General features: G+C 38.6%; 1 protein-coding gene across 1 annotated transcript in view; it reads left to right on the forward strand.

Moving 5' to 3' along the window:
- The first annotated feature begins 2,316 nt into the window (after positions 1–2,316).
- The window catches only part of TRPC6 (transient receptor potential cation channel subfamily C member 6), a 32,205-nt gene continuing 19,260 nt past the window's right edge, over positions 2,317–15,261 (forward strand). Inside the window, exons 1-4 of the mRNA XM_008628838.2 lie at positions 2,317–3,091; positions 10,555–10,740; positions 12,650–12,814; positions 14,751–14,964. Coding sequence (XP_008627060.1) covers positions 2,405–3,091; positions 10,555–10,740; positions 12,650–12,814; positions 14,751–14,964 — 1,252 coding nt within the window. The 5' untranslated portion in view covers positions 2,317–2,404. The remainder of the gene's footprint in view (positions 3,092–10,554; positions 10,741–12,649; positions 12,815–14,750; positions 14,965–15,261) is intronic.

Genomic DNA, 15,261 nt, shown 5'->3' on the forward strand with positions numbered 1-15,261 from the left:
AAGTTGCACATCAGGAAGAGTTTCTTCATGGAAGGGGTTGTTAAGCATCAGAAAGGACTGCCAGGGAGGTGGTGCAGTCACTTGGTACTTGGTACTTAGTGCTGTGGTCTAGTTGACAAGGCAGTGATCAGTCAAAGGTTGGACTTGATGATCTAGGAGGTCTATTCCAACTTAAATGAGTCTGTCATTCTGTGAAATAACTTCAGTATAAATTACTTAAATTATGTTTAGCAGTAATTGGTCACTGCACAGAAGAAAGAACCAGTTCAAGAGAGGGAATTTGCAGCATGCTGCTCAATAGGATGGATTCTGCATTTAAGATTATTTTGCTACTGCAGTTAATAATTAGTTTATTCAAAACTGAGAAGCCGATGTGGAGCTAACAAAGATGGAAAACCTGGTGCTCTTAAGAGGTGGTAGAGAACAACCTTTCCATGACTTCTCCCTCTACACCCTTGCATGACAGGTCTCAGGACTGTGTGTCTGGTTGGTTAAATTGAAGCCCAGGTCAGTCTACCTTAAATGTAGGTAATGCCTCACTCTGCTAAGGACCTTCTCTGATACAAAAGAACAAATTAATGAAAAAATTATATGAAAAATTTGCACTGTTTTTCAGACTTTCAACAAATGTGATGTCACAGGAATACACTGAACTGTGAAAATATAGCAAGCTTACAAAATTCAACACATATACAAGAAACTAGGATAAATATAAAATAAAGCTCATACAGCTTTTTTTTCAGAGCTACAAATCACAGTTCCTATGATTTGTATTTATCACTAGTAAAAAAATTTGCTTTTGAAATGAATTTAAACATAAAACTAAATATTTCTTTGCTTGATTTAAATGTTTTGTGAAATGAGAGGAAATGTTCCCCTAATGATTCTGAAAAATTATTTATTACAAAATGTCAAATAATGGAACTGATAATTATATATGTTACTATTGTCATTTGGGATATATTCCACATTCCATACCTTTCATTATCTTGCAGGAAAATGATCCTTTTATATTTAAGATTTTGGCAATTTGAAGTAGGTGACTTGAGAAGTCAAGAAGCAGAAAGGAGATTTATACTAAAGTTAAATCTAAACAATCTAGAATAAATAATATCTTCCAGTGTTAATTTTTGTGAAAAAATTTTGAATCACAAAGGACTAAATTTTTTTTACTTACATTTAAATTCATATTCATTAGTATTTAATGAATAAAATATTGCTCGTGGCTATTTTTTTGTATTGAATGTATTGGAGTATATTTGAGCATATGTATGTAAAGAATAATTAAGCTACTATTCAATAAAGAAAAAAGATGAAGTTGTGGGGAATATTAAGTAGTTTAGCAGAGTAATTCTAGAAGAGAAAATTATTTGCAATTGAATTTCTATTGAAGATTGTATTTTAAGATTGGGATATTAATTGGCTGAAATAAGATTGAGATAGTGAATTAGATTTTCTTCTTTTTAAAGAGAATGTAGCATATTTTGTAAAATTTCTCAGCAAACTTCAGTTTGATCTGTTCTTTTTTTGTTTTAATCATTAAGTAATTATTAATGAGGTATTTAATAATTAGGGTTGCAAATGGCTGAGGGTTTCAGTAGTAGCAGACTGGACAACATTTTAGAGCTATCATGAATGAACAATTAGCAGGATTTGTTGGCAAGGCCCTGGGTGAAGAAATAAATAGCATATCAAGGTTATGAACTGTAGTAATGAAAAGAATGGTGGAGATGGGGAGTAAGAGATTTCATACAGTGTATTTGATGTGCTTTTATCTTGTCCAGATTCAGTTAATGCCTCAGCATTCAATTATAGTTGTCAGAAAAACATCAGCAGGGTGAAGAGGAGAAACCAGAGCCAAAATGTAAGTTAGATGGTTGCTGAAGTAGAGTAAGAGCAAGTGGGGTCAGCCTCTCTGCTTTTCTGAAGCAGAAGGGAGTTTAGAGAATTTCCATCTTTTTGTGCCATGCTATCCTGAGCAATCCCTCATTTCTCATCCCATGACTGCCGATTCCTTTTACACTGTGGCTTGTTCTCACTCTGAGCTGTGAGGGCAAAATAAGGAAAAAAGTATAGTTTTAAATGATGATTGATGACAGCTTTTACTTCTTGTTGAAATAAAATGTAGCTGGCTACTGACTCCCAAGTTGTGTAGAAACAGTGGCTGCAAAATGCGTTGAAGTCAGGGTTTCTGATCTCCCTGCTGCATTCAAAATATGCAGCAGATAAAGGATTGGAGTATTTTTATTAGTTATTATTCAAAATGGCTATGCCCTTGCCTAAAGAAGAACTAATAATTTCTCTGTGTGCACACAGCCGAGGCAACGAGAACAGGCTGGCCCTGCGGCGACAGACCATTCTCCGGGAGAAGGGCAGGAGGCAGGCCAGCCGGGGGCCAGCCTACATGTTCAATGACCACTCCACAAGCCTTTCTCTGGAGGAGGAGCGCTTTCTGGATGCAGCAGAATATGGAAATATTCCAGTGGTCCGCAAAATGCTGGAAGAATGTCCCTCACTCAATGTGAACTGTGTGGACTACATGGGACAGAACGCCTTGCAGCTGGCAGTGGCCAATGAGCACCTGGAGATTACCGAGCTTCTGCTGAAGAAGGAGAACCTGGCCCGGGTGGGGGATGCCTTGCTTTTGGCCATTAGCAAAGGCTACGTTCGAATAGTGGAAGCCATCCTGAGCCACCCCGCGTTTGCCGAAGGCAAGAGGCTCGCTCTGAGTCCCAGCCAGTCGGAGCTCCAGCACGATGACTTCTACGCGTACGATGAGGACGGCACGCGCTTCTCCCATGATGTCACGCCAATCATTCTGGCTGCTCACTGCCATGAGTACGAGATCGTGCACACCCTGCTGCGGAAAGGAGCTCGGATCGATAGGCCACATGACTATTTCTGCAAGTGCAGTGAGTGCAATCAGAAACAAAAGCATGACTCTTTCAGCCACTCTAGATCCAGGATCAATGCCTACAAAGGTCTGGCCAGCCCTGCTTATCTGTCTTTGTCCAGTGAAGACCCTGTCATGACTGCCTTAGAGCTCAGCAATGAGCTGGCTGTGCTTGCCAACATTGAAAAAGAGTTCAAGGTGAGTAGAGGGACACTGATTCAGACAAACACAGAATTGCAGACTTTATCCTTCATAAATCTGAAAGATAGCGTGGGAAAATATACAGTTGTTTACTGAATGGAAATCTTTGTGAATGTCTTATTGCTGTGTGCTGATTGTAATCCATGCTGGTTTTGTAGAATGTGCTAGTGAACTAATTTTCTACTTCCTATCAGGCAGGAGAGTAAAGGAGGCCCTTCAAACCCATGGCTGAAGCTGGCTTAGGGCAGGGGAAAGAGGAGACTGAAGTGGTACATTTTAGTCACAACAGACAAGTTGCGTGATTCTATTAAAGCCTCATGCATTCTCATTAGTTTCTTGTATTTGGACTTGAAGCTTTCATACTTCTTATAATGTTTTGCACTTATTCACAAGGAGGATTCTAAATAAATGTCCTCCTTTTTTAATGTGCTATTCTGGTATTTCTATTCACTTCTTTCTCTTTCTTGCTTACTTGTACTTAGTTGTATGTGAACCCTCTAGAGTAAAAGACTTTTTCAGTGTTACATAGAAATTTTAATATTTCATAAATGCATGTTTTTAAAAAATATTAATAGTTGAGACCCAAGCTTCATAGATTCTTGAAGCATGAGTTAAGGCAGTAAGAATGTAAGGTTTTACCTGTCAGTAATTGGGAAGTCAGGCCTTGTGCAAATATTGCCAGTGTTAGCTAAAATCACTTAGCCTGGGTTTGCCTCGTGGGACCCTGTTGAAAGCAGATGCTACTGTGACAGAGCAATATACGTAGACTTCACTAGCAGGAGATGACTAGAAGTCCCTGGCAGAAACCTTTAGGACCTCAGTGGACTGAGATTTCATCCACTGATTTCATGTACAGTTCAGAGAAGAGTATTGAAACCACATACTTGTTTCTTTCTCTTTAGCAGCTGCTGATGGGAACAAAAGGACTTGATTAACTTAAAGCAGAGTAAATTTAGAACAGAACTGAAAACCATTTTTCATAAACCGTAAGTGCAGCCGGTTAATTTCACAGCTATGTTGAGTTAAATAGCATGTCTGATTTGTAGGGACTGTATAGATCCCTTTACCACAGTTGGAGTGACACAAGCTAAGATTATTATAAAGATAAATAAAATCATCATCTGGAACAGTCAGCAAGAGGTGTCCTTCAAATGTATGCTGCAGTACACAATCAGTGAGATGAATGGGAGCACTGTACCTGGCTGTGGCATCACCAGGCAGGGCATGGAGCACACAGGTGAGAACCCAAGTAGGCTGGGTCACAGAACAAGCTTCTGCAGCCAGCTCTGAAGTGCCATGAGGAAGTTCCTTCTTTGGTGACTTCTGTTTTTCCAGTTCCTCTTTTGTCTCGGTTGCTTTCTCTAAAATGAGAGCTTCACTTCTACTGTAATCTTGTACAAAGAATTTTGACAGATCTTGGATACTGTCCCTCAGGAGAAACTGAAGACTAGATGAGGGAAAAAGCAGCTCTGTACTGCTGGGCATTAATCATCCAGGCTCTGTTTGGAACGTACATACTCTTTGTTTAGAGTGGAGGGGAATAGGAGCAGTGAGGAGCATGAGCACAAGGCAGCATGGAAATTTAACTCTCCATTAATTTAAGGTTTCACCAGGAGCAGGCAGCTGGCAATATAAGGTCTTTTGGGAACATTTTTATAGATGCTAAAATCATGTGGTGATTCTGGATAAATAGTAAAGACTATGGAGTACATTTATAACTGAATTGATGAGAGTTGACATTTACACTATTGATAAGCTGTAGAATTTACAATATCTAGACAGGCCAGGGACTTTTCTGCAAAATACCTGTCTTAGGTTCAGTGGAGGCAATACTAGTGTTTAAAAGTTATGAGAAATGGACGCTGTCAGCTTTACTGAGTCTGGGCTTGTTTCCCTTCTTGCAAGCCCATATACCTGCTTGCAGCAATTAATCTAAAAAATTATTGCCCTTGTTTTATTTCAGGCATTTGCTACAATTATTTGGATAATGTAGTCACTGCAAAAAAAGTGTGGATTTGGTAAAAATGTGTTATCTGTGCCAGTGTAATCAAAACAAGTATATTTTTAGTGCATAGGTTAGCTGGACATGGCAAATCTTTAGCTCCACCTAGGGTCAGCCTGAGCCATTTAAGGTATTTCAAGCCTTGGCCTAAATGAAAACTGAACTTTCTGGTAATACGCCATTTTAAGTCAGCTATTTTTGAGTGCTGATGGGGTATTGTTGCAGGGGAACTTTCAAGTGGTTGCTTTTAGCATCCAGTGACACAGATAATTTCCTGGTCTTCCTCAGAGGCAATAGGAAGGATCAGTGCTAAATTGTGATGCTGGTTGTTTTATGACTGTCCTATAAATTGCTTTTGTCTCCTAATATTAGAGAGAACAATGACTGTGGAACTGTTATTCGTACAAAGTAGGAAATGCCACAGCAGGGGAAACCATTATTCTCTGGAATAAACCCCTTTTTTTGTACAAACCTATGCAGTAGTGTCATCTAGCATGACATGCCTTTTGCATTTTGTTGCAGGTATTAAAAGTGTTGCAGTATTTAAGAAGGTTTTGGAAGAACATTCTTAGGAGTAAAACCAGAAACAGTAGAAGACTACTTCTGAAGGAAGAGTAACTGGACAGACATGTAAAGCAAAGTGTAGAAATATTTCTGTACCAAACAAATAGCTAATTCAGGCTTCCTGAGTGATTCTCAGATCTTCAGGATTTTCTGAAGACCATTTAATTTAGTTTTGTGTCATAGAATGATAAAATGGTTTAGGTTGTAAGTGACCTTAAAGATCATCTAGTTCCACCCCCCTGCCAGGGCAGGGAACCTCCCACTAGACCAGGTTATTCAGAGCCTTGAACATCTCCAGACACGGAAACTCCTCTCAGGAAAACATGTTCCAGTGCCTTACCACTCTTATAGTAAGAAATTTTTTCATAAAATCTAGTCTAAAACTATACTCCTTCAGCTTAAGGACATTGGCTCTGGTCCTGTCCCTCCAGGCCCTTATCCAAAGTCCCTCTCCAGCTCTCTTGGAGCCCCTTTAGGTACTGGAAGGTTCTGTAAGGTCTCCCCAGAGCCTTCTCTTCTCCAGACTGAACAGCCCCAGCCCTCAGCCTGTCTGCATGGGAGAGGTGCTCCAGCCCTCTGATTGTCTTTGTGGCCTCCTCTGGACTTGCTCCAACAAGTGAACCTCTTTCTTATGTCGGGGGCTCCGGATCTGGATGCAGCACTGCAGGGGGGGTCTCACCAGAGCAGAGCAGAGGGGCAGAATCCCCTCCCTCACCCTGCTGCCCACGCTGATTTGGATGCAGCCCAGTTGACTCTCTGGACTGCAGTCCCACATTGCTGGCTCATGTTGAGTTTTTCATCCACAAAAACTTCCAGTCCTACTCCTCAGTGTTATTATTGATCCATTCTCTGTCCAGCCTGTATTTGTGCTTGGAATTGCCTCAATGCACATGCAGGACATGGCTTAGTGTGAAACTTTACAGAGTTTGATATTATATAGAATATTTTTATTTTTGGAGATGGTGCTCACGTTTTCTGTCATCTCAATGATTTACCCACCTAAAAGCTAGTATGTGACAAATGTTGTTGTGCAGAGATGTGGCCTGAAGTTTTGAGAGGGACAGCTGTGGCCCAGTGCTGTTCAAAATGGATGAGATCAGCATTTATTATAAAGTCCACTGCAACTATAATGGCAACTGACTAGTTTATTGTTTAAAGGGATGGAATGGAAAATGTATTTTTAAGTTAAATGTAGATATGTTGCATTTTTGCTGTAAATTAATCCTCCTAATAAGGTCGTCCAAGTTTGCTTTTCTGATGAGAAGCAAAATTCAATTTATCATCTCAAAGTCTGATTTTTTGGTTTTTTTTTTTTCATTTATACAACCCCCATTACAGAAATGGGATCCCAGTCTGCATTACCACTATTGTCAACTTTCCGAAAGAAAAACTAACATCACCTGTTAGAGAAGAAGGAGTGAAGCACTGAAGGAATAAGGGCTGTCTTTGAAAGGGAAATAATGTGTTTAGCTACCTACTGTGACACCTAAATCCAACATTACATCACACTTTGAAGTCCTCAGTTCTCTCAATTCTAGTATAGCAGTATCCGTATTTCTGATCTTGGCCTCTACAGTTCACTAAGCAGAGCCAGGATGTGGTCAGGAGCACTGCTCTGTCTCATCCATGGGGTTCAGTGTCAGCCTGCATCCTGAGAGCATTCTCATCACAGACACAGTCTGGGGGACAGCAGGAGCCTGTGACTGGTCACAGGGTACTGCGTGAAAAGAGACCCTTTCTTCTGGGAGATACAGCTGTAGTGATGCTCTACTGCTCTTCTGGCTGTGGTCTCCTGCTACGCTGTCAGAGGTAAAGTAAGGCATGGTCAGCTGAGGTTCTCAGAGTGACTGTAGCCTGCTTGCTCCCTTACTTGGCACCCCGAGAGAGTCTGCAGTTGCCATGAACACTAAGAGCAGGTGACTCCTCTCAGCAGTGCTACTCTTATTCTCAGCCCTCTGCTACCAGCATTGTTCCCCATGTTCCTCATCCCCCACACTGCTCACCCCAAATCATCACCTTCCTTCTGCAGGGTGGGAGCAGCTAGTACTGCCCCCTCATCCTTGGTGTGGTGAAATTTGGCACAATTTGTTTTTCCTAAACTGCTGAGGAACCCTGAACCAGTGTTGTCACATGCAGAGAGTAAAGCACACATGCTTTACTGCAGAATTAAGGGCTGATTCTTTTTAGAGCCTCCAACTGTAACTTAATTTCTAACTACCATCTGAAGTTTCCCAGGAATGGATTTCTTTTTAATCACGAAGTTTACCATGTGCAGTAAAGGACAACTCATGGAATTATCCATGCCTTTGTCCATTTTTGAAAATAAGCCAAACAAATTGCTACATTCCCCTGGCTCACATAAGTGGCAGGAGACACGTGAGACTCAGGGAGGGGGAGCTTTATGTGTGTGTGTGACAGAGAGACATTGAAGAGTGTATCAATCACTTTTGCTGTAATTTCGTTTTTGTTCTGCCTTCAGCTGATGCTGCCTGTGCCATGGCTGAGGTGGAGACAGTGATGAGCGACGCTCAATTCCCAAAGCTTGTTTGCCATAACCTGACTGCCAACAACTTTTCAGCTTGGCTACCACCAAGCCACTGATCATAGTGGCAGTATTTCATGGGAGGGGGATCTGTTTTATTGAATTTGCAAATGAGAAAATAAACTGAAGGAATTTATGGGTGAATTTACTGGCTGCTAATATGTACTGTGGTACTGTGTACAAACTTAAATTCAGAAGGAATAATTCCCATATAGAGTAATGATCTCCTCACATACTGTTTTTAAACTCCATGTCAGGTGTCAGTTACCTGAGCTGGAAAATACTGATGAAGAGTGTGTGTGAGTGTGGATGTATGTACCTATCTTCTACCAGAAAATATGCACATATTAATATATTGCAATAATTTTAATAGTTATTATGAAGTCCAAATGATATTGTTCCTATATTTTTTGAAAATTATTCCTTTTTAGATTTGATATTCAAGGGTCAAATATCAGTTTGGAAGAGTTGGTGTATAAGGTGTGTAGTTGCCTTTGTTTCTCCTTTGTCTGTGAATTTAAAATAGCTAATTTTCCTTTCATTTGGAAGAGAAAATTTATGTATTAAAAATATTGAATACTGAATCTTAGCTTCTGCCACAAGAATGAAAGCCAAACAGAAGGCAATATATTATTCTCGAAAAAAGTCTTTCCGTAGTGCCAGAAGTCAGGATTTTAGTTAACCTCTCCTGTTATTCATCTGAATAGAAGAAAAACAAATAATGCAATAATAGATTATCCAGAATGACAGGAAATTATTAGTTTTAGTATTTAGCTTCTGTTTTCTTTGTAGATAAATGGCATTGAAGTGCCTTTCTCCTTTATGACAGATCTGAGTTACCTTGTTTATGTTATATTATTAAAAAAATAAATCACTAGCAGTTATATGTAGATGTAAAATAGTGTCTGTAAATATTTCTCTGTGAATGTTTGCATTCATCTAAGCAAAGTGAAGTATAAAACTTGGATGCAATCCTGTAATAGATCCAAGTAATAAACTGTTCTTGTAGTGTTGTGGGCAATAAAGCACAAAGATGCATGAATTACACCCTCAGCAAATAAATTAGGGTATCCTGTCTGCTCAACATAATGGTTTCTCTTCCAGGATGAGGTATTGGATGCATTAGATGGCAGTTAGTATGAAGGATAAAGAGAAGGGGCTGACTAGAGACTTAAGAGTGGAAGAAGGGGAAATACCCTGAAGAACAGACTGGAAGAAGGGGAAATGTGTCAGTGTAATAAAAGCATTTGTAGAAAATTACTTTGAGCATACCATAGAGACTATGTGAGCAGTCCTGTATGGCGTGGAGTGGTTGGAGGTTTATTCCATTCTTTTGTTTAGGAAAAATTATACAGTAATTTCATCTTTTTAAGACATTAAAATGAGCAGAAATCGCAAAAACAGCAGAAGTTGTTGGCCCATGCATGAGTAAATCTCTTGTGAGATTTTTTTAGCTTTAGATATACATCTATACCTAACTCCCTGTCTGCCTAGCTATATCCATCTCTTATGACCCAAACACAGCTGCATGTAAGGAGTGGTTAATGAGCTGTGGATTGAAATGATCAAAATACCTTTTTCTGTTTTGACTTACGTCCTTTGGAAAACAGTACCCAAGGAGAACTTGGTAGTTAAAGCAATAAGCAACTGAACCTGCAGTTGCAGAGCAACATTTTGGCTGACATGGTGAAGTCTCTTGTGAGATCATTGAGCTGGAGCAGATCTGCAGTCAGAGATGTGGTATCACCACAGTAGCTGTACCACTGCTGGCAGTGTTGCTGGAGAACAGCAATCAAACCTTGTGTTTTCAAGCTGGAGGAGATGCTGGAAAATGAGAAAGCCAAAGTTTAAAGCATAATTCTAGGGCTAAGGAAATTCAGTATATTTATGCAATTCTGAAGAAGGTTGGGAGTTTCTTTAGATGTGTTCTGTGTAGGATGCTCATCTTGTCCAGCTGAAATCTCTACAGTGCAATTTTCTACATCTGAGTTAGTTGTCTAGGCTTCTGTGACAGGGAATAGAAAAATTTCCCCTGTGCCATTCATCTCAACTTGAACTGGCCATTAAAATTTGTTATTATGATATTTCTGAAAGTGTTTTGCTTTTTTTTTTTCTCTTTAATTGCCTCTAAAGCAAGTCTAGAGGAGTGACTCAGGTGTGAAAATTGATGATGTAGATGTGCAAGACAACTAAGGTGAGACGAATCCCATTCCTTGAACATTTAGGGGGAAAAAAGCATAGCAAGGTGCTAAGAAGCTGTTCATGTTCACGCAGGTGTAGATGGGATGTAGAGCTATTTCTCTCATGTTGGATCTAAACAGCAAGTTTCTTTCTTTCTGCTCTGTTTTCTAGAATGATTACAAGAAACTGTCTATGCAATGCAAAGATTTTGTAGTTGGACTGCTTGATTTGTGCAGAAATACAGAAGAAGTGGAAGCTATTTTGAATGGTGATGTAGAGATGAGCCATAATAATGGAGAGCATGGTCGCCCCAGCCTCAGCCGCTTAAAACTCGCCATCAAGTATGAAGTTAAAAAAGTAAGCAATTACGTTGATCAAACAGGCATGTCATGATGCTGGTATAAAATTGTCCTATTATTAAAATTTTTTTTTTGATAGTCTACAACACTGAAATGAATATTTGGGCCCTCTTGCACAGTGTATTTTACAATCAAAAGAATCCTCGCTTGCAATAAAAACAAGAAGCAGATGTTTGGGGTGAACACTGGTCCCAATGAGTATGAGAGCAAATGGCTCTAAAACAATGCGTAGCTATATGAAAAACTTTTAGATATATATTTTTATTTGAAATCTGTTTTTTAAAGAAAAGAAAAGATGGAAAAAAATTTGCACTACTTCTGAAGCCTGGAAAAACATAAGATTTTATGAAAGCTAGAGAATAGCGCATCAGTGCAGTGCACTACATAACAAAAATTGATACATGCTTTTGTCAAGCTGTTGTGTCTTGCTCAGAAAGTTGAGAAAACCTAGTGAAATTGCCTGTCTCACAGAAACTGTGTTTGTGTCTGTACAGAGGGACCAGAGACATAACCTGGGAATATTCGTACTGTGCTTCTTAGTTCTGGAGAAAGCAGGCTTTAGGCGGTGCCAGCTACGGGAATTATTGTCCCTTCTTTGGCTTGCTTTCATTTCTACAGTCAGTTTAGTACTCTGCTCTCCATCTGTATAGTGCTCAGTGAAACCAGCTGAGTTTGTAGCTGCATAAACATTGGAATTTCCCAGGAAACTTGACTTGGATAATACAGGTTATAAAATTCTAGGTGACTTGTGTCGACCAGGGAGAAATTATATGTGTGGTGAAGTTTGTACAAGCAAAGATCCAGAATGCACAGATAAATAGTATACTTCAAAAGCATCTTACCCTAAATTTTTACAAAAATTGAGTTCACATCCCTGGGGGACACACAAAAACTTTATATGTGAGTTCTATTTATGTGTTCATGAAGGGAAGAAAAGAAGAAAACCATTTTGGCTGAACCAGTATACAAACATGAACCTGCAAAACACTTGCCAAGCTACAGTCACTAAAGAGAGCTGAAAGAACTGTTGAAGAGAACAGATCCCATTGAGCTTGGGTCCTTCATAATGTTTGAGTCTCAGTGCTTCTGCAAATGTGAACTTTCTTGCAACACTTCCTCTTGTCTCAGTATGTACATTTCTTACACCTTCAGGCAGTCATCTTTTAAGTACAGAGAAAGATTCTAGAAAGAAATAGTACGTTCAATTAAATTTTTAATTTTATTTACCTATCTCAATTTTAAAATATGCCGTGCACAAGAATCTACTATTTTTTGTATCTACCTTTGTAAGGTGCTTCTTATATTATCTAGAGGACACAAAGAGCCTTATAGGACAGACTTCTCAGTTTTGCAGTTTGTCCAGATGGTTCCAGACCCAAGTTACAGATAATCATTATCTGATTTCCTGCAAATGTGCAAAAAGCTGTTTCTTCATGTCAGCTGAGAAAAATGGTATTTTCTGTGTTAACATGTGTAAATTGACATATTCTTTCTTTCCTAAGTGAAGATTATGTAGCCTTTTTTGCAGAACAAAAGACTTAAAGTGTTGGAATTTCTGAAGCAGTAAAAGTTACCATTTTTTAAATAAAATTAAAATTATAAATGTCAGAAACATATCGAGTTTGTCCAGATAAATTAGCCTTAGATGAAATTAATAGTTTGTGATGGAACATAGTGTTAATGAATAAGATTTTTATGTTAAAGTATTTATTGTTGCTGATGGCAACATGCCTGTTGGGGAGATTTGGCTTATCAAAATAGTTTTTCTTATACCCCTGTCAATGCTCCTTTGAATATAAGCTGTGTTTTAGCTATTCCATCGTTCTCAGTGCACTTCCTATAGCTGTAATTTAACAGAAGTTATTCTGATAGCCATATTATGTTTGTGCTTATTTCCTTTATCACAGTTTGTAGCACATCCAAACTGCCAGCAGCAACTCCTCTCGATCTGGTACGAGAATTTGTCGGGTTTGCGGCAGCAGACGATGGCAGTGAAGTTTCTGGTTGTCCTCGCGGTTGCGGTCGGACTTCCCTTCCTTTCCATGGCCTACTGGATTGCTCCTTGCAGCAAGGTCAGCCTGGGAAGCCTTGTCAGGGCCTTCTATTAACTCCTCTGCACCTAGATTCCTGTATGACAAAGACACACTTAAATAACACTTCAGGAACATGTTGTTTTAAAGCCAAGTTAGAATGGAATGGCTGCAAGGCTGCATGTCCAGACAATTGTAATTTAGACAGGTAAATGTGTTGTGTTAATTGCAACATGTAGTAAACAAAAAAGTAAAAAGTAGTAAAAAAAGTAAGTGATGATGGTTGACCAAGAGTTGCCTTGTAGAAATCCTGCTTTATAAACAAGGAGTCAAACAGTTTTTCATTTAGTTCTTGCCTTAGCAGGCAGATGCTGAGGATACTCACTTGCCATTGATTCAGAGCTAAACTAAGTTCAAGCTGTGGGTTGATTCCAACTACCTCAAAGGCAATTTTCTTTTTCATTATTAAAAATATATAGATAAAAGTCAAGACAGTGCTAACAGTCATATTTCGTGAGGTCTTCAAAGCAGTTACACAACCTGCCCTGCATTCTCTTGCGATGCACTGTCTGGGATTAAGTGCTACAAATATATCTGGTTTGGTTTATATGTAGTATGGAAAACCTTTCCAATAAAGATGGGTTGCAATTTCTGACCTCATTGAGCTTTGTGTTGAACCTCTGTTTCAGTTGTCCAGTATCCATTTTCAGTGGACACTAATGGAAAATTTCCCTTGACAGTATGTTAGAGGGAGCAAATAGCCTCCTATGAGGATTGTTCAAGATGTTGCAGTATGAGATCCGCAATTCTAGCAGTTGAATCCTGTGTGTGTACAATGATTTCAGGGGAAGAGGAAGGTTGAAAGAGAGGACTGGGCTCTTTTTTTTTTTTTATTGTTCTCTGAGATGAGAAAGGCATCTTTTAAGTTTTGCCATAGTTTTAAATTTCTTTCAGTCTAGACAATAAAATCAGTTACATTATTTTCATTTTTTGGTATTGTGACTGGGGGTTTTATGAGTACTTTTCTCTTAAAACATGCTTTGAGACACATTTCACACATTTCAGTAATTGATTTTCTGCTATAGCAGTGACTTACCTACTTGTTATTTTCCTTTTTCAATGATTTATTGGTAATGTACAAATACAGTCCGTCTGAAATTAAAAAGTACTTTTCTGCAGCTGCCAGATAAGTGGACAAGCTAAGACTCTTAATATCAATACAAGCACTTTCAAAAATAAAGTAAAGAATTGCTAAAAGTTCAACCTTCTGTGAATGTGCAAGGAACCTTTAGGTTTTTAAAGTGTTGCACTAAACCATTTTTTAAGTTTTTCATAGTCATTACAAAGCTGAGAACTTTTCCATTGTATTAGTCAGGAGGAAATTAAGACTCTACAGAACCACAAATTTAACCTTTTGAGGTGTCACGACTTTTTTAAAAAAAGAAAATAAGTTGGGAAAACTGCACAATAACTGCTAAATTGAGTATCACATCAGTCAGGAAATGGAATTCTTTTCTTCATAATTCACTCATGGTGATAATCCTTTTAGTACGTGTGTCAAAATCTTATTTTCTGTCTTGTCTCACAGTGAAGCTGGCTAGCATTAAGAAATTCAACAACAGTAATAAATTTTTCTCTTGATTATCTATAGTAGACATAGATGCCACAAAATAATTACAGTATTATTTCAAATCGCTGAGTTAAATTATATATTTTATGCTTTTTTGTTTCAGTTTTGCTGTTATTCTATCACTGATATCCTAACTGAAACTGGTAGATTATTCCTCTGAAAATAGCAAATCAGTAGAAACTTCTAAGGATGACTGTGAGCAGGGCATCCTAGTATACAAACATTCTCAGATATTTGTTGCTTTGTATTACTGAAACATATGATTATCTGTGTTACTGCTCTTTTTATATAAATTTTATTTGGAGTCAGTCAGTGCAATATCCTTGTGTTTCTTACTCTCTGTTGCAGCTGGGGAGGATAATGCGTGGACCATTTATGAAGTTTGTAGCCCATGCAGCCTCTTTCACCATTTTTCTCGGTCTGCTTGTCATGAATGCAGCTGACAGGTTTGACGGCACCAAACTCCGACCTAATGAAACAACAGACAATGTAAAACAGCTTTTTAGGATGAAAACATCCTGTTTTTCATGGATGGAGATGCTCATTATTTCTTGGGTAATAGGTAAAAATCGTTGCTTAAATTTGTCTAGCTATGATTTCAAGTGAAGCTGAACCCAATTGTAACATTTCCTATTAATGTTTTGTGTAAAAATTTCAGCAAAGGGAGTTTATTCAGCTGTCTGCATTCCCACATGGGCCTTGTGTTTTTTATTGGATGTCAGAAGGATTCATATGTGTCTAGTTGATCACAAACATTCAGACTAAGTATTTAGGTGAAATTTATATTATCTGAATATGACGAATTCAGTTTTATGAATATCAAAGCAAAGTGTCCACCAGTTGTCTTTTTTTTTGGGGG

This window comes from Corvus brachyrhynchos, unplaced genomic scaffold (genome assembly GCF_000691975.1).
Source record: "Corvus brachyrhynchos isolate BGI_N302 unplaced genomic scaffold, ASM69197v1 scaffold832, whole genome shotgun sequence".
Classification (NCBI taxonomy): domain Eukaryota; kingdom Metazoa; phylum Chordata; class Aves; order Passeriformes; family Corvidae; genus Corvus; species Corvus brachyrhynchos.